Below are 23,301 nucleotides of genomic sequence, written 5' to 3' on the forward strand. Positions count from 1 at the left end.
TGAAATCTTCTGTACATGGCCCATCCATGATGGGGGCCATCAGATCAATGGCTTGGATAGACCAACTATGGTCCCCATAAGTAAGAAGATGGTGCACTGATCTGACAACTTGAAAATAACCAATTCAGAATGTCCACTGAAAAACTAGAACCTGCAATACGAGGGGAGGGGCTCTACTCGTCCACACTGTATTTTTGCCAATTCCTGTTGATTAAACCTGCATGAATGTTCATGCAAATTTTCTACCATGGCGCGTCCACATCAAGAAGGCCCATCAGGAGAATGATATCGATTACCTAACTAATAAAACATGCCATGTACAGATCAGGGCACTGGACAAGTAACATCTGCTGTTAAATAATAATACGGAAAGACAGAATTACTAAAATGTGTATCAATGTCCAAGGAACCAGAACAAAAGGATACAACATCATTTGAGTTAAAAAGGAAATGAGGAGATTGCTTCTTCCTTCTTCTTTTTTACTAGAAATGAAATACACAGCAACAGTACCTCGTCTGCATATGCATTTTAAGGCGGGGAAACAGGAACTTTTCTGCCCTTCGAATGGATACAGCTGACAGCAGCTCTCAAATCCGTTTCTTACATTACAAAAACCAATGCTCTTGCTCTCTTCTCCTTTGACTCTCTTACCAGAAGTTACAGTATAAGTGTAAGAATGCCAAAGGGAGGAACGGGACCCAAAAAAAAAAGTGGGGAAAAAATATCTTCATTTTTTTAAAAAACTTTTTCTTCTCTTCTTTTCTACTCATCTTATTTTATTAATTTTAGTGAGAACTGGCTCATGTCTAAATAGCAAAACGAAGTCCACCGGCCAAAAGAATCTCCTTGCAAACATTCCCTGTAGCAAAGTAGAAAGAGTAAATTGTTTGCAAGTGTCAGGAACGAATCAACATAAAGCATAAGAAAATGTACAAAATTTTCAGTATTTGACAGAACAGGAAAAAGACGTACTATTCCCAAAACACTAAACTTTTGATTGATCCAAATACTCAAGGGTCCATTTGTACCAAAAATCTTGAAACAAAAGATTTGTCAATGAGGATGAATACATTTCAGCTTAGTTAGATCTGTGTTGCAAAATTATTAAAATCTGGGTTTTAAAACCCAGAAAGGACAGAATGGTTGGACCGTTTGGCACCAGACCACACACCGAAACAGGCCAGGTCACAGAGAACCGGTTAGTCGTGGAGTAACATCATTTGTAAGCAAAAATGCAATTACATCAGTCAAAAGCTTCAACCTCTACTTCCACTTGAAAATCAAAAGCACTAGAACACAGGTTAACAGCAAATTACCCATTACTTCTGCATCTTACTATTTTAGAATAGGGAAATTTATAGGTACCTTAATACTTCAAAATTGATATTGGATAACAGAATTACCTTCCAAAAGTAACATAATCAACTGTACTAGTGTGATTTCACTTATGGGATTGGTCTCAAAACCAAGTCCTATTTATTTTTTAAAAAAATATATATCATGAAGCAATACAAATCTAGGAATATTCAAGTTTTATTTTAATATCGAATAGGGTGGTGGAGAAAAGACTACGAGGACATAAGAGAATCAGCTTGGCTTCACAAGGAGATCAATGATTAACGCTATTTTCTTAGACAGTGTGAAAATTTATAAAAAGGAAGAACCTGCAAGTGAGTTTGTAATGGATATGGAGAAATCATGTGATCTAGAGTACCTAGGATGGCATGTAGTGGGTGTTGAGGAAGAGGGTCTGAGGGAGATGTCAACGATGCTTGATGAGTTCCTTGTACTATGGCTCTTCATCCAGGTGGAGTTCCTTGTACTATGGCTTGATGAGTTCCTTGTACTAGTTCCTTGTACTATGGCTCTTCATCACTGGTGGATTTGTTGGCTTGTTGCACCTAGTATGGATGAGTTTTTTTTTTTTTTTTTTTTTTACACACGCACACACACCCCACACGCTCACGCTGGTGGAATTTCACCACCTATGGGTACTCGAACCCTTGACCGGGAGTTGAAACTCCTGAGAGTAACCTAGAATGGATGAGTTAGCCACCAGATTGAGGAAGAGGTCTTTGGTCCATCTTGTTTGCGAATGGGCATGTTTAAAGAACAAAAAGGGTGTTAATATCATACTTTTGGGTCGGAGGGAGGCCTAGAGTCTAGAGTTCTAACAATTAGCACCAAGACAGTATTTGGAACACAACTTTGGTAGTGGTAGTTATTGAGGTGAGGCTTTAATTAAAATCAACGGCTGGGAGATTCCTCTAAGTGGCTCATTTCATTAACAAGGATGTTTGTGGATGAAGTGAAGATATGGCTCCACCATGTGATTACAGACTATTTGACCAAGTGTGGCATATGAGTCAAAGAGGCAACATGGGTAGAAGACAAAATCGAGAATGGGGCATTATAAAGCAACCTAAAAGTAGCCTAGTAAAAGATAAAATAGACTCCTATTGAAATAGTTCAGCCACGTGCAACAAAAGCCGAACATGTCCCCAGCAAGGTTGTGAACTTTGATTGGGGCCTGAAAGTGAGAATGGGGGGAAGATCTAAAAGCACTCGCATCAAGCTGATAAGATGCATATGGATTGCTGTAAACTTACGGAGGATGGGGCCTTTGGAATTATTTCTGAAATCGGATCTGTGAAACCTACCACAATTAGCTGGGAAAAAGTGACGATGACGACGACGACCAATATTTAACCAATACTCCAAAAATTTCCATACTTCTTTGATACACTTCATCAAAAAGTCAACCAAACATATTAAGTATATGACTAAAATACCTTTTTTAATAATATTTTATTTTTTATTAAGATTGTGATCGCATTCTTGTCATCGGAGTAGCAATTTGCATCCTACATGAGGCCCGTTGTCATCTAGATGTCTTCTGTTGTATGTTGAAATTCCTGAAAGGCTCCCTAAGACCAGGAATTCTCTATTCCAAACATCACCATCCTCAAATTGAGGCTAATATTGGCCAGATTGGGTTGCTTCGCTTTTGATTGTCAATCTACTTCATTTTACTGCATTTTTATTTTTTTTCATTTTTTTGAAAGATAACGAGATTTTATTAAAAGAAAGGAACAAAGATGGGAAACAAAAGCAGCAGTCAAAGCTGCTGAGATAGCAGACTAAGACTACAAACCAAGAAACAAAAGATCGGAATCCTTCATGGATTCAACATGGGTGGCCCATTCTATAATTAGCGTTTTAGCCCTAAATAACACCGAAGCAGCAGAATTAGAAGAGTCCCGAAAACATCTGCCGTTCCTTTCCTTCCAAACGCACCACCAAATGGCGAGGAGGGCCATTCTCCACAGGATGGATTGATTCTTTCCAAGCTTCACCCCAATCCAATCCGTGAAAAGGGAAGAGGCACAAGCAGGAGGGCACCGACTGACTTTAAAACGAACCCGAAAATCGGCCCAAATGGATTAAATGAAAGGGCAATGAAGCAACAAATGGTCCACCGTCTCCTCCTCGTTCATGCAGCACAAGCAGATGTTCACTAAGCACATCCCTCTCTTCCTAAGATTATCCACCATCAGGATTTTTTTCAAAATGACCAGCCAACTGAACGCAATAAACTTGGGGGGAGCCGGGAATTTCCAGACTTGAGAGGAGTGATGATCAGCGGCAATGTGAAATTGGTCCAGCAGCAAATAGAAAGAATGGACGGAGAATTTTCTGGTCTTATCCATTGTCCAGAGAAGCGCATCATCGATATGAGGGTTGGGTTGAGCCCTATAGATGCACTCCAGGAGGTCCACAAACTGATGGATCTCCCAGTCTTGTAAGTTTCTCCTACAATCCACAAACCACACCAACTTTCCGGCAACAATAGAGTAGCAATCAGCAACCATGATATCTGGGTTTGGAGTTAGAGAAAAAATTAAGGGGAATTTGTCTCTAAGCGGAATGTTCTCCACCCAACAATCTTTCCAAAACCGAATGTTTGAACCCTTACCAAGTTGAAATTCCACCCCTTGCAGGACCTGATCCTGAGTGGAAATGATCTCTCTCCACATTGCTGACGCCTTATATCGAGAAGAAACGTTTGACCACCAACCACCAATTGATTGGCCGTATTTGCCTTTTATCACTTTGTTCCACAAGCTATTGGCTTCAGTTCCTAGACGCCAAATCCATTTGCCTAGCAAAGCCCTGTTCATGAGCTTCAAATTTTTTATACCTGTCCCACCTTGATTGTAATGCTTGCACACGGATTTCCACTCCACCAAATGGAATTTATTCTTCTCTCCCTTGTTATGCCAGAGAAAGTCTATTCTTTTGTGCTCAATAGTCTTAAGAACTGAAGGAGGACATTCGAATAGAGACATGAAGTAGGTGGGGAGATTCGAGCGAACCGCCTTTATAAGTGTTATGCGACCGCCGAAAGAGAGAAAGCGACATTTCCATTCAGCCAAAAAGGAATCAAATCTAGAAATAACCTTGTCTCAGGCTAATTTAGGAGGGGCACCAATACACAGTGGAAGACCAATAAACGTGGAAGGGAGGGAGCTCGCAGAACAGCCGAAGAAATCTGCCCATCTAAAGATTTCGTCTTTCCAAATTTATGCCAAAAATCTTGGATTTAGCGAGGTTGACAAATAAACCCGAAACGAACTCAAAGCAGAGAATGGAAGTGCGGAGATTGCTGATTTTATCCAGAGAAGCGTCGCTGAAAATCAGAGTGTCATCAACAAATTGAATGTGAGAAATGGGGGTAGAGAGACCCTGGATGGGAATACCGGCTAAGATCCCAGCTTCCTGCCCTTGATGGAGCATTTTAGAGAAGGCCCCGCCGACAATAAGGAAAAGACAAGGGGAGAGGGGGTCCCCTTGGTGCAAACCGCGAGAGTTGTTGAAGAAACCAAAAGGGGAGCCGTTTAGGATAAATGAGAAATGGGCAGAAGAGATACATTCCCCAATCCATCTTCTCCAAAGCGACCCGAAACCCATTCTAAGTAGCAAGAGGTTTAGGAATTCCCAATCCACATGGTCATACGCTTTTTCAATATCTAACTTGCAGCCGATGAATTTGCGACCCGATCTGTGAGCAGCATCAATACATTCATTTGCAATAAGCGCACCGTCCATGATCTGCCTCCCAGGAATAAAAGCGCATTGATTGCCAGAAATAATATTGCTGATGTATTTTGACAAGCGAGTGGCTAATACTTTTGCCAAAATCTTGTATGGACCACCCAGCAGGCTGATCGGACGAAAATCCTTAAAGGACACGGCCCCTTAAAATTTGGGAATGAGGGCAATGAATGTGGCTCCGAGATTTGCAGATAGTCTGGCTCTATTGTGGAATTCGAGAAAAAAATCCATCACATTGAATTGGAAAACCTCCCAAAAAGTTTGGAAAAAAAGAATGGGGAATCCATCAGGTCCCGGGGCTTTTTCTCCCCCAAGCGCGTCGATGGCCAGCTTGACTTCTTCGGAGGAGAAGGGGGCTTCAAGGGAGGAGGCATATTCAACCAATAAGGAATTGAGGTGGAGATCATCTATCCCAAGGCGTCTATGATGGGCTGAGCTGAGAAGGGATCTGAAATGGCAAATTGCAGCATCAACGATCTCTTCTTTTTCTTCCACCCGTCTACCATCAATCACAATACTGCCAATCCTATTAAATCTGGCATGCATACTGGCCAAATTATGGAAATATTTCGAATTTCTGTCACCCTTAATCCACCTCGCCCGAGCTTTTTGTTTCCATGATATTTCGTCTTCAAGAGATCTCGCTGACAAAGCCTGAATAATAGAAATTCTTCTGGCCAGAGTATCAAGGAACGAGTTACCACCTTCAATTTCCGCGTCAATTTGCTGCAGGGAAGAGAAGAAGTTTGCAGTTTCATTCTGTCTTAAGAAGAGAGTTTGGGTCTTCCACTGATTTATCTTGGCTTTCAGCATCTTGAGCTTAGAACATAATCTGAAGCCAGCAAAGCCTTTGATACTGAATTCCCCCCACCAATCTGCAATCAATTTTCGGAAATCAGCGATTTTCAACCAGGATGCATCGAACCGGAAAGGTTTCGGGCCCCAATCAATCTCCTCAGCGGAAAGAAGGATCGGACAGTGATCTGAGGTTGTTCTCGGGAGAGCAAATTGGGAGACTAAGGGAAAGGCATGCAGCCATTCAAGGGAGAGAAGAAATCTGTCAAGTCTGGATAACGTCGGAGTCGCACGACCATTAGACCACATGAAACGAGAGCCAAGGAGGGGGAGATCCACAAGCTCTTCATTGTCGATCCAGGAGGAGAAAGATCTCATGGCAGGGGAAGTCCTATTACTGTGAGATTTTCATCGGGCGATTTGATCACATTGAAATCTCCAACGAAACGGGATGGCCCAGAGAATTGCGATCTGTTTCTGCTGAGTTCGTCCCAGAAATCCAATCATATGTTGTCAAAAATTGGGCCGTAAACTGTGGATACGAAACAATTGAAATCAGAAGCTTTATCTTTTAGGATTACTGACACCGAGAATAAACCGCGCCATGCTGAAATGAGCTCCCATTGGACGGAATTCCACCCCACCAGGATTCCGCCAACACTGCCGATCGCGTCCAGAGACTCCCAGTTGATATCCTTCGATTTCCAGATGGTTCCCATGAGTTGGTCACTGAAAGTGGACACTTTGGTCTCCTGAAGACAAATAACATCCAGCTGATACTTCAAACATGTAAGTTTAATAAGTCTCAGCTTCTGCTTTGACCCTAAACCCCTGACGTTCCAAGAAACAATCTTCATAAATTAGCCATACTGCCCCGTGTGCCCTGGTAATCTTTTATGTTGTTGGAACCTTGAATAATTCGAGAAACCTCACCATTAGACTGAAGATCCCTGTTGGCGATGGATTTAGATGACCGCCTTTTAGGCGATCTCGACACTGGGAGGGGCCTACCGCGGGCTTCTACACATTGGAAAAGAGCGACGAAATCTTCTGGGTGGTCACCAAATGAGAGTCCTACGGCTATTCCGATATGCCCGATAGCATCTTGAATCCATTTCTTATTCGGAATTTTCTTCCTCAATCGAGTTCTAATCTGAATCTCTTTCTGCTTCTTGTCACCTTCATCCACCTGATCTGTTGAGGGACCCATTCGCGCCTGAAGAGGTTCGGCTTCGATAATCCCTTTGATCAAATCTTCCTGAAACAAGTAGGCTAACATGTTCTCGGGGGGGGGGGGGGGTTATCAGATAGCCAAGAGCCGTGATCGAAAGTCGTGGTAGAGTCGTAGCCCAGAAGACTATGGCTCCCTGGCAGGTCCAGGAGAGGCGAGGCGAGGCTTCGTCGAGGTGAGGGGAAGGGAATGGCATGATTTGAAGGTCGGGTGGTAGGGACTGGTTAAGGGATTGTGGGGGTTGGGAGAAGGTAATTGGGATTGAACATGGTGCAATGGAGCGGGATCAGGATCGTTAGAGATGACACGTGGGAGGGCCTCATCGGCGGTAGAGATGATGGATGAGAGGGAGTTATTGCAATGATGATGTGGAGTCGACGTTGCTGCACACGATAACGTCTCGAGGACGCTATTGCCTTGGAAAACGGAGGGGAGTGATATCGCGCCGCACGATGATCCACGTGTCGCCATACAGGGAGGAGGGAGAACGTTTTCGGCTGCAAGTGGGGCTATCAGCAGGATACGTGTCTCACTGGAGTGAAAGGGGACATCGCCTGCATTAAATGTTGCAGCTGTCGAGAGGACACGCGTCTCATTGAGGTGATGGGAAACGTTGCCTACATTCAATGTCGCAGCAATCAAGAGGACACGCGTCTCACTGGGGTGATGGGAACCGTCGCCTTCATTAAATGTTGCGGCTGTCGAGAGAGCGCGCGTGTGGCCCGAGGGCGAAGAAGAGGATCCGTGAAGGATTCGTGCAAGAGAGAAGGAGACGCATGTCGGACGTTGGTTCTCCAAATGAGAAACGCGCGTCTCAAGGTGCGGCAGGTGGGGACGCATGTCGACGAGATGAGAAATAACCTCCCCATCGAGAGGACGAGTCGCAAAAGGACGCGCGTGTGCTAACCGAATTTTCCATGAGCAGTCCTGATCAGAGCCACATGTTGCCTCCGAAGCTTGGATCGGGTTTGGATAATGATGGCTATGAACTGGCGGGAATCGGAAATGCTTCCGTGGTTCGCAAGTGTACTGAACCTGTACTCCTTCCACAAACCGATCTGTTGTGTCTTCGTGAATCTTTTCCTTTATTTTCCAATAATCCCCCCACCAGGGGTAAGATTCGCCATCCGTTTCCAGTTGAACAGGGAGGACAATGACCCTTTCTTCCACCGCAACCTTGATTTGAGATGGAAGAGGATCCCTTTTTCTTCTTTGAATGCGCATCCGAATCCCTGCCATTTCTGCGCCTATCTTTGTCTTTGGGTCCAGCTCGATGAGGAAACCCAGAACCGATGAAGCTTGGATGAAAAAATCATCATACCAGAGCTCCAACGGAATTCCCCATATAAGAATCCACACAGATTCCTTTCCGAACATGGAGTATTCTTCCCATATTTAGACTTTTTTAACCGGCTCATCCGTATGAAGCACTCCTGTGATGAGGAAAGTATCCGAATTAACCCACCGGGCTGACATTGATCCAGAGATCGTCGTAACCAATGGGTCTAATGGTGTAAAATCTGGGTTGTATACCACAACACTCTTCAATCCATCTTCGTACCTGGGGAATAGAGGCATCGTGCTTTGTAGAAATTACTATAGTATTTTGCAATTCAGATTTTGATCGTTCAAAGCGATCCTGAGCAATGCGAATATCGTACGAGAGGTGCTTATCCACAGCAGCATCCTGGATTACTTTATCAGCCTGATAGGTATCACCTATATCTCCTGAGATCTTTTTCTGTGCTTGTTGGGGAGAGGAGGCTCTAGAGGAATTTATAAGAACTTCTTTAAAAGATAGACCCTGATTCTGGGAAGCTGAAACTGGAGTTTGGGGAGGAGGCCACTTCAGGATAGAAGTACCGGCGGATCTGGACTGAGATTTATCCTATTCGGGCCCAAAACATGCCCGTTGCACCAACAACTTCTGTCCACCGAAACTTACTCCATGAAGCAATTCAACAACTCTAGCCAACTCTGCCTCGCTGCTCATACGGACGAGTGCAAATCCTCGGAATCTGCCGTTTGCTTTGTCTCTGGGCATGGCAACATCCATGACGGCTCCCGCCCGGCTGAAGATTCTCGACAGGTTGATTGGGAACCAACCTTCTAGATAACCCCTTACAAAAATAGTTGGGTATGAAGTATATTTCCCTCTTCCCTTACCCTTTTGAGACCGTTTAAGTCCAGAACACTGAATCTGTTTCCATTCCCCATCGACTTCTCCGATCGCGATTTCGCCTGGCTCGTCTATTCTTCTCCGATCTCCACCTTCGTTGTCACTTGCGAACCGCACCATGGAATCAGTTCATTTTACTGCAATTTGGTTGGTGGCAATTTGTTGTGACCCTCTCTAGTGCTGAAGCAGAGTACCAGGCAATAGCATACGGTGTCTGTGACTCCTTTGGTTGAAAACTTATTGGCTGAGTTAGGTCTTACTGTCTCTTATCCCATCACTCACTGTGTTGGCCATTTCACAACACATTTCGCTAATTTTAGAGTCATATATTCAGCCTCCAAATTAGCATAACTAGTATCACCTTCAGCTGGCTCCTTAATTGTCCAATCTAAATAATCTAAACTTCTACTGACCACTAATAATCATACAGGCTGATTTGGACCAAACCAAATAGTTTCACCATCAACTTTGACGGTGGTAATCTGCCATACTGAATTACCACCCACTGCAGGTGCATTAACTCCCCTTGGAGCCATTGAGGAGCTTGATCGTCACTTGAAGTTGGAGATGTACCATCAATGATGGCATAACAACACCCCATCTGCTCTCATAAGGCTGTCACAGATCCTTATACACACCAGGTACTTCTCTATTTCTGATTTTTTTTTTTTTTTTTTTTTTAAAACATCACAGAAAACTTACCAAGAAAAAGAAGAAGATTTTTTTCTAACTTTCTATTTCTGGAAAAAAAAAAAAAATCACCGAGAGCTTACCAACAAGCAGGAGAGAGGGACAAAGAGAGAGAAAGAGAGAGAGTAGCACAAATATTCCCTCGACAAGCTGTGGATGCTTAATTCTTAGCATCTACTGTTCAAAAATACAGCAACAATGCCATATGAATTGAGTACAAAAAACCAAATGTGCTTTTGCATTAGGGTCAGAAGTCATGGGTACCATCCGGATGATTACAAAACTATATAGGAAGTTTAGATTAATTTATTTTTTTGATGGGCAGAAGCTCAGATATTCCTAAAGGTTTAAAAATTCTCAGGGCCCCACTTGGCCACAATGAGGCAAGAGTCCGAGTTGACTCGAAAAGTGGGTCAGTAGTCAAAAGATTGACTTTGAAAGCCTCACATGGTAATCCAATCTTTCAACTTTGAAGTCCTGGATGGGGATTCTCAGATCCCCAACCATAATATTTTCAGATCTTGTAGAGTTGAATTATTTTGAGGTTACCAAGTTTTTTTGAGTGCTGGGATTTTTTTACAAGGTCCGCATACCATGTAATGCCTGCGGCTTCCGGCTTCATCCACACCAGGATGAAGTCAAGTAATAAATTGTATTTTTAGACATTAGGAGACATCAGTTCCTATATCTAATATATGCTTGTTGATGTGCAGTAAACAATGAAATAAAATAAAACGAGCATTTGATGCATTCTCCTATTAAGAAAGAATTCAGGTGCATTAGCGTACCTCAAGAATAACATCATTTGGGGAGAAGTGGTTCTCGGTCACCAGTTCCGACACGATGGCTAGCCTGAAAAGATTGGGTGGAAAAAGAAGAAGAAGAAGAGAAGATGCATTCAGAAATGACAACTATTTAACCAATTTACTAAAAGTGTATGTAAGAAATGTCTCTCACATCCTCAGTTGCTCCAGCCGCCATATCTATGAAAGATGAATCATTTGACCTGAGAAGAAGCACCCCATATCAGTGGAGATAAACATTGGCAAGGTTACATAGGAACCAGCAAAATCTGGGAGCATTCAACTATAATAGGCTGATAAATCAGAACACCATAGCGAACAGCGTTAGCATAAAAGATTATCCTGTCTGGTGGTAAAGCTTAAAATAGCATTTGAACGTAAAATCTTCAGAAGAAGAAGAAGAAACCATGAGCACTATTTGCCAATACATTCAAATTGTAAAATTTAAATTAGGAACTAGAGCTGATGGTGGGGTGAAGTCGCTGGGTTTTGAGTGAGCAATGGTGATGTTGAGATAAAAGGAGGTAGAAGTGGAAAGAAACATTGTAGGGTTTGAAGAAGGTACTTGAGGGAAAAGAGGAAAGTAGAAATTTATAGATGGGGACCATCACCCAATCATGGCGATAAAGAATGGTAAGAGTTTAAAAAACAGGGGTAGGATTTCAGCAAAGACGGGTGTCAGATTAGATAGATAGAACAAAAAATGCCATTATTAACACACATGTTTATTGTTAACTTCCAATGCTAGGTACAGTGTATCTTTGTTTTGATTAATCATGTAACCCTAGCCCTAAAATTCTTCACACAACGGCCATTTATATTACATAACGGCCAAAAAGTTGTACCATGCTACAAAAAAGTACAGTTCTAAAAAGCTTGTGCTCACACCAAAAGAAAACAAAATACAGACCTGTGATTATTCTGACCCATCATTTCTAACTTCTCGATTTGTGGTTCATCTTTGACTTTTGCAAGTGGTGAGAAGAACTGAAAAGAAAAAGGAAACATGAGGGTATATATTTCTAGACAAATGAAGATGACATGAATATTTTGAACTAAACTGATTACCTGGTGCATTGAGATAAAGACAATAGAGATTCCCAGGATAAAGTTTATAGTCAGAGTATGACCAAACAAAGCTGCAGAAGCTATGCCAGTAAATATTGTTGCAACAGTTGATGAATATTTCTTCAAAATTGTGTCTGTACACATCATACAAGTAGTAATTTAAGAAGGCACAACAGAAATATGAAAACATTTCACAGCTAGAATATAAAGGTAACACAAGAAACACAATGTACAGTAATGTAACCTGCATATTTGAAGAAAAATGAGGACAAAATCCCTTGTGCTGCATTGTTGCATATAAGAAACAGTGTAGCCTTTGAGTGGCCATGAAGGATATCAAAGCTGCTGGGCCCTAGAGACATTTAAGACAACAGAAAGAAAGCATTAACACAACATTTATCATCAAATGGAGGGAACAAAATTTTACTTTCCTAACAATAATACAGGTGTAAGAACAGGAAGCGGCAGCAAAGAATAAACTGATGGGGAAAAAATCAACAATCACAATGCAGGCATCAAAGCATGTGTGCAAAAGATGAAGATGACAGGAGCAAGCATTAATATAAAATAGCTCACCAAACAAGGGGATACAATTGTTCACTCATGACAATAATAGGTGCACACATAGAATCAATGGATGAGGAAAAAATCAACAATCACAATGTAAGCATCAAAGCATGTGTGCAGAAGATGTTTGATCAAAGAAATTTCAATGGATAATCTGTATGCACCATTGACCTCCATCAACTGTTTCAAAAGGACTCCTGTATTCTCAGGGGTGGGCCTCTCCATTCTTTTTTGTGACGGGCCCTTACTGATAGGCAATGCAATGTGAGCCATTCATTGAAGAAGCATTGAGGACCATTCAGTTTTAGTCAAGAGGAAGCAAACAGCAACAACCCAAATCTGATAAAAATAATTATTTCTTTGGCTAAAAACTATTAATTGCTTGTACAAGATATATTGCACAAATGGTTCAACTGGATCTATGTAACCATGTACGAAAATATATCACAAATTGGGTTGAATATCAGCTGCTGTAATAAGTACATGATGGTTATGTAATTTCAACAAGGAATACTGGCTTTGTAGGTGAACTGATGTTTCCGTCTTAGGTAGACATTTTGTGCATGAGTAGCTGGAAAGGCACATGCTTATTCTTACTGCCTACATATAGTCACATTCAGATCCAGAACTCATCGTTCATATGATATCTGGCATGAAAACACTGTCTCACACACGCGCACGTGCACACACACACAGAATCCCATATCACTTTACTTACTAGGCACGGTCTCATGAGAATATATTTCTCATGAAATTGTACATTTACGTAATGTTATATCCGGATTGTTTCCCTTGCAGACCATGCTTCGTCTCTTTGCATTTCTTCCCATTGTAATCAAGATGACCAAGGACTACTCTTCCTGCGATAATGCCCCACCTCCCTCTGTGGTTTCTCTGAGCCCAGAATCCAGAGTTTTTCCTATGATTTGGTTAGGATGCTATTGTGATTCACTGATTATCCAAAGTCTTTGACTCGCCTTGGAGACAGCTACAGTCCACTTGAGTTCAAGGATTAGGTGGTTTCCGGTGACCTCTCCAGCATGTCTTTTTTTCTTCTTCTTCTTTTTTGAAAGATACCTTTCAAGCATGTCTTCCTGAAGAAAAAGATCAAGTATCCTATGAAACCACATTTCATGCAGGTTAAAAATGCATGCTGGGGCTTGTGCATCAATCAGTCGGATGCAAGTTATTGACTTGTTATTTTTCGAGACTGGCATTCTCTAAGGGATTTTCATATCATATCCACAGGAGGGGCTCCTTTTCTCAGAGTCCAGCTAAGGATAAAGCAGAAATCCAATCTTGACAAAAAATTAACTTTACCAGGCCCATGAGATGCCTGTAAATCCATTTCTCTGTCAGCAATTCATGTAACTTCATTTGCCCTTCTTGTTCTAAAAACAAAAGAAAAGAAAAGGACCCATCACAGAACTTGGCTGAATCATTAAAAGATGAATTAATCAGCCCAACATTGTTCATTCCTATTAGTGGCCACCATGGCATTTACAGATGTTATTTAGTGAGATTGAGAAAGAAAAAGATAGGGAATATAAGAAGTGTGAGAGAGAGAGAGAGGGGGGGGCTCAATGGGAGGTGATGATCCTGGCCTCTCCTCATCTTATTATTAAGGCTTTCACAATAGATGTGAAAGTACAAATTTCCTGACAACTCTCTTATGAAGTGACAATCAACTTTGATGTGTTTGGTTCTCTCATGATAAACCATATTATTGGCAATATGAGTTGCAGCTTTATTATCACAATATAGCTTCATAGGAACATTAACCATAAACCCCAACTTGCACATTAATGTCTTCAACCAAACAAGCTCACATATAACATGAGTCATTGCCTTATATTCTACCTCTGCACTTGAACAACCACCACACTTTGCTTCTTACTTCTCCACATAACCAGGTTACCTCCCACAAAGAAACAGTAGCCTTGAGTAATGGAGAATCAACTCAGTCGGCATCTAAACACCCTTCTACTTGAAGATGGTTCTTGCACTTATACAAAATATCACGACCACGAACTCCCTTCAAGATGCGAAGTATACAAAACATAGCTTCCATATAAGAAATACGAGGAGCCTGCATAAGCTGACTAACCACACCTATAGGAAAAGTGATATCAAGTAGAGTGACGCAGGACAACTAACCACTTGCTCTAAAAGCTCGAACTGATAGAGCGTGGCGAATCAAACCCTTTATCTCATAACCCAAGTCAGGCCATCGGCCAAACCCGCTCATGGGCCCCACTTCACATGGGTCCCGCCTCACACAGGCCACCTACCCTGAGTTTGCCCCTGTTTCACACAAGTCACTCTACTCGAGCGCGGTGTAAAAATGCCCCCTGCGTTAATCACCCCTGATGAGAAGTCTCGAACACAAGACCTCCCGCTCTGATACCACTTTTGACGTAGGACAACTAACCACCTGCTCTAAAAGCTCGAACTGATAGAGGGTGGTGAATCGGTCCCTTTATCTGATAGCCCAGGTTAGGCCCTCAGCCAAACCACCCTCGTGGGGCCTACTTTAGATGGGTCCCACCTCATACGGGCCGCCCACCCCGAGTGTGCCCCTACTTCACACGGGCCACCCCACTCGAGCCCGGTGTGAAAATGCCCCTACATTATGAAGTGATTGTTAAGTAAATTATTTTTTCTAGGATCGTCAATCAATTATCCCTGGTCCATGCTAAGCTTCTGATTTGGGTCCATAGGAGTTTCAACTAGCTTGGCTCCCAAAAGACCTATCTCAGCCAATAAATCCATCGAATATTTTCGCTGCGACAAATTAATGCTAACCTTAGATCTTGCTACCTCTATACCTAAGAAGTATCGAAGACGGCCCAAGTCCTTCGTATAGAAGTGTCACTGTAAAAATGTCTCCAACTTGTTAATACATACATTGTCGCTGATCATCCACATACACTACCAACACTTAACACTTGCCTCACTTCGGCTCATAAAAACAAAGTGTTCAGCCTTACTACATTGCATCCCATATTCAAACATCACTTTACTGAATTTGTCAAACCAAGCTCTTGAAGATTATTTTAGGCTATTCCTAAGATGATACACTTTGTCCAACTCCCCTTGAGCAACAAAGCCAAGCAGTTGATCTCGATATAGATTTCTTCAGTAAGATCCCTAGAAAGAAACGCATTCTTCACAAAAGTTGATATATGGCCAATCCAAATTTGCAGCAACAGAAATAACCACCCACACAAAGTTAAGCTTTGCCACAGGAGAAAATGTCCCTGATTAGTCGACTCCTGGGGCCTGAGAATATCCTTTACCAACCGACCGAGCCTTTAAATGTTCAACTAAACTATCAAGACTGTACTCACTGTTTCAAATATCGACGATATCGGCCGATATATCCCACGATATATCTTGTATCCCACCAATGCGATACGAAATGCACAAGTAGTGCGATATATCCCACATGTTTGATCTAGTGAGCATTTTCGAATTTCGATGCTCTTATTTTCTGTAAATCATGTTAAATTAGTGTCAAATTGTTACAAATTCATGAACATGAAAAAATCATGAATTTGGAGCTTCGATTTCAAGATTTGGAGGAGATAGGTTGAGTTGTGAAAAATTGAAGAAAAAAAAATCAAAATTTCCCAATTCTCCAAATCATTTGCAATCTCTGTGTTCAAACATCACATCAAACATGTCTGTAACCTAATTTAGTGATTCTTCTTTTGCTTTTGAATGTATTGTTTGTGTTTCCACTCGTCTTCTTACATTTATAAATTATATGAATATACATTGAATATACTTGCATTAATTCAGTTAGACAACGCATAGATTAGGATCCCATACAAAGAAAACCTATTATGTGTACTTGTGTTTTGTAATGTTTTGATTTATAAGTGTGTATTGATGTCTTTTTTAATAATCAACGAAGTTTCATCGAAAAATTCAACCAATTTCCCAATGTTTCCCCATGTTTCCAACAACAACGATACATTACACGATACAACCGTTATATCTCATGCGATAACCGATATGTATCCGTATCCCACGAATGCGACGCATAACGCGATACTGATATTTCGAACACTGACTGTACTTACTATATTCAACCATTAACATCCAACCGCATATTTTCAAGTAGGTAAGTTAGTTGAGTCCAAGTTTGATTATGATGAAGAGCAGCCATCTCATCTTCCATTACTCATTTCCATCCATCGTGACTGAGAGCTTCCTAAAAAGAATGAAGTATAGACAAAAAGAGAAGGACAAAGCAAATTTGCGAAATGAAGGAGATAAACTAGCAAAGAAAACAAAATGAGAAATAGGATGTCAAATGCAACTGTGCAAGAATGTATATTCTTGTGAAGAACGATGTGTAAGCCGCCTTCATTAGAAACTAAAGAAGGAGATTTGAGAGGACGATGGTCTTCGGACGAAACAGGAAGATTAGTGGGAGCCATGATTGTATGAATTTCATTACCATGCTTGGGACATCTAGAGTAAACTTGCACCAACAAAACTAAACATTGTACATGCATTTCACCTAACGAAAGTTCTATGTTAGGCACAGTGGGAATAGTGATCTCTCCAAATTACATGGGCTTGCCAGCTTCAGCAAAATAAAGAGCACATTTAGAGAATGTTACATCAGCTGCTACATGCATTCACGAGAGACAGAATTATAGCATTTGTATCCCCATTGGATATGAGAGTATCCAAGAAAGGTACACTTAATGGCCCTTGGTTCAAACTTATCAAGAACATGACCTAACCGATGTACGAAGCGCACACCCGAACACCTTTGGAGGAAAGGAAAACGGAGGAATACCAGGACATATAATAGAAAAAGAGGATTTACTATCTAAAACAAATGCAGGTATTCGAATTATTAAATAGTATGCAGTTAAAACTTAACCACTCCAAAACATTTTCAAAACCTTTATATTAAATAATTTTTTTAAAATCCCTAACAACCTTAAGTGTCGCTTCTTACATTTAGCCACACCACTTTGTTGTGGCGTGTGTGGACACTAGGTTTAATGAATAATGTCATGAGATGAGAGATATGAATTACTTTCTTAACTTATCCGAACGTAGAATACAAACCCTAGCACTGAACTAGGTTTGCACTTCCATATAAAATTCCTTGTCGCAAGAAAACATTTTCAAAGCAATCTTTCATTAAATATAACCAATTCATGTGAGAACAATTGTCCACAAATAATAAAATGCTTTAAATCAAATAAATTAGTAGTACGAACTGAACCTCACACATCAAAATGTGCTAAAGAGAAAGGACTATCACTCCATTTATCCACACAGGATGAAAGCAAGACTAATGCTTGCTTAACTTGCAAGCTCCACACTCTAACTCAAACACATAAGATTATGACAAAACAAAACTCTTTAAGCTACTCAATGATGGGCGACCAAGAATATAATGCCACTGATGTGGTGAGATATCCATCTGCAGTGCAGTTCTAATTATTTATCCGTCGAGATAATAAAGACCATTCGCTTCATGTCCTTCCCAACCATCCTCCTCATCTTTAGATCTTGAAATTCACTAAAGGATAAAATATAACACAACAGTTCAAGGATCTAGTTAGCTTACTAACAACAAACTCAAAGGAAATTTAGGAATATATAACACCAATAACGATGGAAGAGATGGAGTAGGATAAGCAGTACCCAATTGAGACACAGGGGTTGTAGTCATCAGCAAATGTTACAGGAGTAGACTTACATAATTGAGATAAACTATGTTTATCAGTAATATGGTCCGAAGCTCGAGAATCAATTAACCCAAGAAGCACATTTAGAGGAAGTAAGACATCATACATAATTGAGCAAGAGTAACAATGGAAGAGGACACATGGGTGGAACAATCTTTTTGTAATTTGACATACTCATCCTTGGCCAACATAACTATACCATCTGTCGTACTTAATTTGAAATGATGGGGCTTGTTAAAAAGATTGAACCTAATTTGCCCAAGCTGGCCTACTAATGAAGTCCCAACACACTACTAGTGAGGTCACAATGCAAAACAACAATGTGGTTAGAAAGACCACGATGAGAGCACTATCTATTACCACAATCATGACTACGGTTGCCACCAAAATCTGTACCACAACCTCCCTAAGTAATTCCTACCTCCAAACGATCTCACCTAAATCTTTACCACCAACCCGTCCACCACAACTACGGCCACCACAGCTTTCTCCAACTCCCCTACCAGATGAACAAATAAATGCTGAGCAAGCAGAGATGTAGATGAACTCTGTGTATTTACACTAACTAAAAGTTGAACACGGGGCGAAAGCCTCCATCGTAAATGATAGTTCACAACCTTCAAGAAAATGAGCTCGCACAGGTTCAAACTTAGGATGAAGACCATAGAGGAATTTGGAGACAATTCCTTTCTCCATCGTCACATGGTCTCATGATCAGTCGACATGGGCTGATATACGTTCAGTTCTTTCCACATGCCTCGCAACATGGCATAATACTTCCCTAGACTCTTATCCCCTTGTTAAGGCATACGGATGTTTTGAAGTAACTAGTGTTTTCTAGTTAAATTCTTTCCACCTAAATACATCTCTTTCATATTTTTCCAAACTTCTTTTGTTCTTAAAAAAATATGCTTGCATTGATATGTGGTTCCATGTTATTCCATAACAGGGCTCTAATATGAGCATCTTCTACTATATTGAACTTTCTGCAAGCTAAAGGGGTGTCAGATACTTTAATTTTCTTGTTCCTTCAACAAACACTTCTATTGATATGGACCATTATAAATAATTCAACAGTTAAGTTTGGCAGACATAATTTGAAGATTCAACGACTTAGATGGAGGCAACTCTTCGCGTCATTCTTTATATCCATATTTAAGGAAGAAAAAAAAATCAGACACACAAGAAATAACTTGAACTTACCCAAAACTTGATTCAACAAAGCATAGATCAACGATCACCACCATACATGCAAGAACCCATTGATGACGAATACAAAAAATAGTTCACATTCATTCACGACCTCTACACCCGCACTTGATCTTCAAATCTGACCATACATGCAATACGGCCCACTTTGAACCATCATGATTGGTTGTATGTGGAAATGGGCCAGAAGTACACTCACAAAGCATAGCTACACAACCCACCATATGGTGTTTGAAAAACAATAAAGGTGATTTGCATAAATCAACCCACAAAAGATTTAGGCTTTCTCTTTATAGAAAAGGGGGGAAGGAAGAGGAGAAAGAAAGTGAAAGAAAGGAGGAAGAAACAAGGTACCGAATCTATTACCGCTTTGATAAACACGAGTCCCAGGATCAAAACCTAGCTCTAATACCATCCTTTAGTGGGATTGAGAAAGTGAGAAAATATGAGAAGTAAAAGAAAAGGAAAGAAGAGCTCAATGGGAGATGATGCCCCTAGCCTCTCCTCATCTTATTATTAAGGCTTTCACAATAGATGTGCAAGTACAAAAATACCCCCATACTTAAGTTACTACATAAAACAAGCCCATGTACTTAAACCCTATCCTAACACATCATCCTAAGGACTTAAAACGAAAAATAAGAATGTCAAACAATAGAAACCATAATCTCCATGTAAAGTGGGACACACATGGCCACATTTGAGATGGTCCATAAACAACAGTATTTACCAGTTTGATGTGTTATGGAAAGGTATTTTCTTAAGAAGTGCAACTATTGTTTGAGATTGCCTTTGAGAATAAATGCTGATTCACACCTCAAACACATGGATTCTGCATATCAAGAACAATCATATGCACCTCCATCAAAATTATGAACTAAAAGAAAATTGAAAGGCTCATGCTAAATATCTAAAACTGCCAATTCCTAGAAAAGATAGTCAATATGCTCGTCACAATGTCGATTTCACATTAACACAGAGTGATTGATTTACTACAGGAATTGAAATTCCATACCTTTGACGATGACTGTCCCAAGAATACCAAGAAAATTGAATATAGCACCATAGCCATATAGAAATAAATTCTGCAAACAATATCTAAACTCCCTTGTCAGAAATGTTAATTAAGAAATTACAACTTTGAAGCATGGAAAAATGACTGCACAAAAGCATCCAGGAAGATTATAACTAGAATGAGAGGTTTCCCTATAATAAAGATCTCGCATAAGGTAGTAAAATTTTCATAGAACACATGAACCCTTGAACATGCTACAAAAAAAAAAAAAAAAAAAAGATCTTACATTCTTTCTGATCAAAAAATAAAAGAAACTGCTAATTAATCTTCCTTACGACTTCTGTGATGAAAGAATACAAGACAACTGCTAACTAATCTTCCTTACGACTTCTGTGCTGAAAGAATACAAGACAACAATTCATCAGCATCATAAGGGCAAGGAGAAAAATCCATCACAATTTCTGGGTTACAGAGGTTTATGTTCATTACTATAGTATTCTCCTAGGACTTAAAGGTGTCTTCTTAGCTGATGTCTTTGCATTTCCCACTTTTCCCTCACAACAAGTATTTTCCATGAGTTTGAGGTGACAGTTAATTTAGTCTCTCAACAGATCGGATCTGTGAGGGGCAAATAGAATTTGTTTGGTAATGCAACACTGTCAAAGGCACAGCATTACGATCCATTTTGCAGATCCAGTGGCAAGGTGGGACATTTTGTGATAAATGGATAAGACTCAATCAAGGCTCCTTAGAAGACTGAGCTGAGCAGGGTTGAGGTGGAAGGAGATCAAGACAGCACATTTTATCCTAATTGATATGGCACTAAAAGGGGTTTTTTCCCGTGCCCAATCTTCCTTAAGAGAAAATCCATTTCTGACTCATGTTTTTGCTCACACTGTCAAGTGCATCAGCTTTCTACTTCAGAAGCCACTTCAAAATGGTTTATTAGAGAAGAGGGCCAACAAACAGAAGGCAATCCGCCCCCACCTTCATCCCGTCTTTTTCTTTCTTTCTTTTTCTTTTTTCTTTTTTATTCAGCACCTTAATGTCCTGCTGACTTTGAGTTCTTCCTTATTTTATTTTCCAACTCAGATAAGATTGTTAGAATCTGACTGAACCTCATATTTACTATTATTTCGGCTAGGGATTTGCTTCACCTCTCTAATGGTTATTGTGAGACCATAGACCAGCAGCCCTATTCAAGCTGCTTGCTAAAGGCGTCAAACAAAACTCAGCAGTAATATAACTTTAGCAATATTTAGTGTTACCTTTTGCAACAGAGATTAAAAGTAACCATACAAACATATTACAACCAATGCGAGTAAATTTTCCAAAGCCACTCAACAAAGACAAGCAGCAAAAAGAATCGACCATTGCAGACCTACAATAATCAATATCTATACCACAATATGGGCAGTCACAACAAGCGTCAAAGCTATTAGTGATTATCTTCTTAAAGAAAAGAGTGTCCATCCTCACCGACCATGAACTTTCAAGTCATAATAGGAATGCAACCAATAGCAGAGTTAAAGAATCACCTGAAGATAGATGCTTGTATCGAATTGGCTCTTCAAAGCATATTCATTGTAAACTGATGCCATAGAGGGAACAGTTACCTGAAATTTAATCTCTCGAAGTTGTCATCATCATCCAAGCCTTATCCAAGTAAGTTTAATCTCTCAAAGTAACTATTATACAACATGCAAACAACGGAAGATAAATGAAAGATAACTGTTGAGTTTTATTTCAAACTGGTCAGATTTTGCAATAAATCTAGCAGTTTAACAAGCATCTTCTGCATTTCAATGCGTACACATCACATACATATTTGAAGTTCAATTGGAAATATTTTAGTAACATTAAATTGTTTAGGACCATGCAGTGAATGAATAAAAAAATAGTGTGTTTATTTGAACTAAAAACATGACCTAGAAGTAACAGGTACTTGTCATTCGGTTCTTAGAATTAGAGGACAACAATCGACTTCAGGATGAACCATAATGAGTTCTCTCTTCGGCAATGGGCACCCTCACCAAAAAGCGTGCCAAGAACAGGGCATCAATGGACCAGAGTTTTTGGAATTAATCTAGCAATTCAACAGGCATCTCGTGTTTCAATACACACACATCACATACATATTAGAAGTTCAATAGGAAAATTTAGTAATATTAAATTGTTTAGGACCACACAGTGAATGAATAAAAAATTAGTGCTTATTTTAACTAAAAATATGACCTACAAGTAACAGCTACTTGTCATTCGGTTCTTAGAATTAGAGGACAACAATCCACTTCAGGATGAACCATAATGAGGTTTCTCTTCGTCAATGAGCACCCTTGCCAAAGAGTGTGTTGGGAACTAGGGCATCAATGGATCGGACCTGGGTATCCCAAGCCAGCCTGACTACAGTTCAAGCCCATGGCCCTTGACCAAGCAAAAGGTAGATTCCTGTCTTCTTACTTTGACCTTCTTCTTGCGAAAGAAATGATGAGAGACGAGTAGCACCCTAGACTCAGCAAGAGGCAAGGAGTGAAATCATCTACAATTTGAGGGTGAAGGATATTTTATTTATAAAAATAAAAAAACAGAAATAACTCCCTCAACTCTGATAACCATGTCACATGGACACAGATACAAGTGTCGGAATCCAATGCCGGTAAGGAGTGTAGGATTCACCAAAACCCAGAAAGTAGGATAATAGATTCAGCAGTATATTTTATTTAATTTAAAAAGAAACATTTTATAAGTTTAAAAAAATGTCCCTTCCACGGAAGCATGGTATAATTCCTCATTAACAAATTTGATTTCTTTAATGAGTGCATGATACTCAAGGACTATGGTCTATGGTATATATGCAACATGAACCATTGCTGGGTGCATGCATATTGTCCTTTCAAACCTGCAT

The 23,301-nt window shown here is 40.3% G+C and overlaps 1 protein-coding gene across 3 annotated transcripts in view; it reads right to left on the reverse strand.

Moving 5' to 3' along the window:
• Positions 1 to 333: 333 nt before the first annotated feature.
• The window catches only part of LOC131246344 (CMP-sialic acid transporter 5-like), a 49,224-nt gene continuing 26,256 nt past the window's right edge, over positions 334 to 23,301 (reverse strand). For all 3 annotated transcript variants that reach the window (XM_058246370.1, XM_058246369.1, XM_058246368.1), the window contains exons 10-17: positions 21,935 to 22,012; positions 20,397 to 20,466; positions 12,127 to 12,234; positions 11,883 to 12,016; positions 11,725 to 11,801; positions 10,969 to 11,017; positions 10,800 to 10,863; positions 334 to 860 (exon numbers count right to left, since the gene is read on the reverse strand). In XM_058246370.1, the coding sequence (XP_058102353.1) occupies positions 10,813 to 10,863; positions 10,969 to 11,017; positions 11,725 to 11,801; positions 11,883 to 12,016; positions 12,127 to 12,234; positions 20,397 to 20,466; positions 21,935 to 22,012 (567 nt within the window). In that variant the 3' untranslated portion in view covers positions 334 to 860; positions 10,800 to 10,812. The remainder of the gene's footprint in view (positions 861 to 10,799; positions 10,864 to 10,968; positions 11,018 to 11,724; positions 11,802 to 11,882; positions 12,017 to 12,126; positions 12,235 to 20,396; positions 20,467 to 21,934; positions 22,013 to 23,301) is intronic.

The sequence above is a fragment of the Magnolia sinica genome, chromosome 5 (genome assembly GCF_029962835.1).
Source record: "Magnolia sinica isolate HGM2019 chromosome 5, MsV1, whole genome shotgun sequence".
Classification (NCBI taxonomy): Eukaryota; Viridiplantae; Streptophyta; class Magnoliopsida; order Magnoliales; family Magnoliaceae; genus Magnolia; species Magnolia sinica.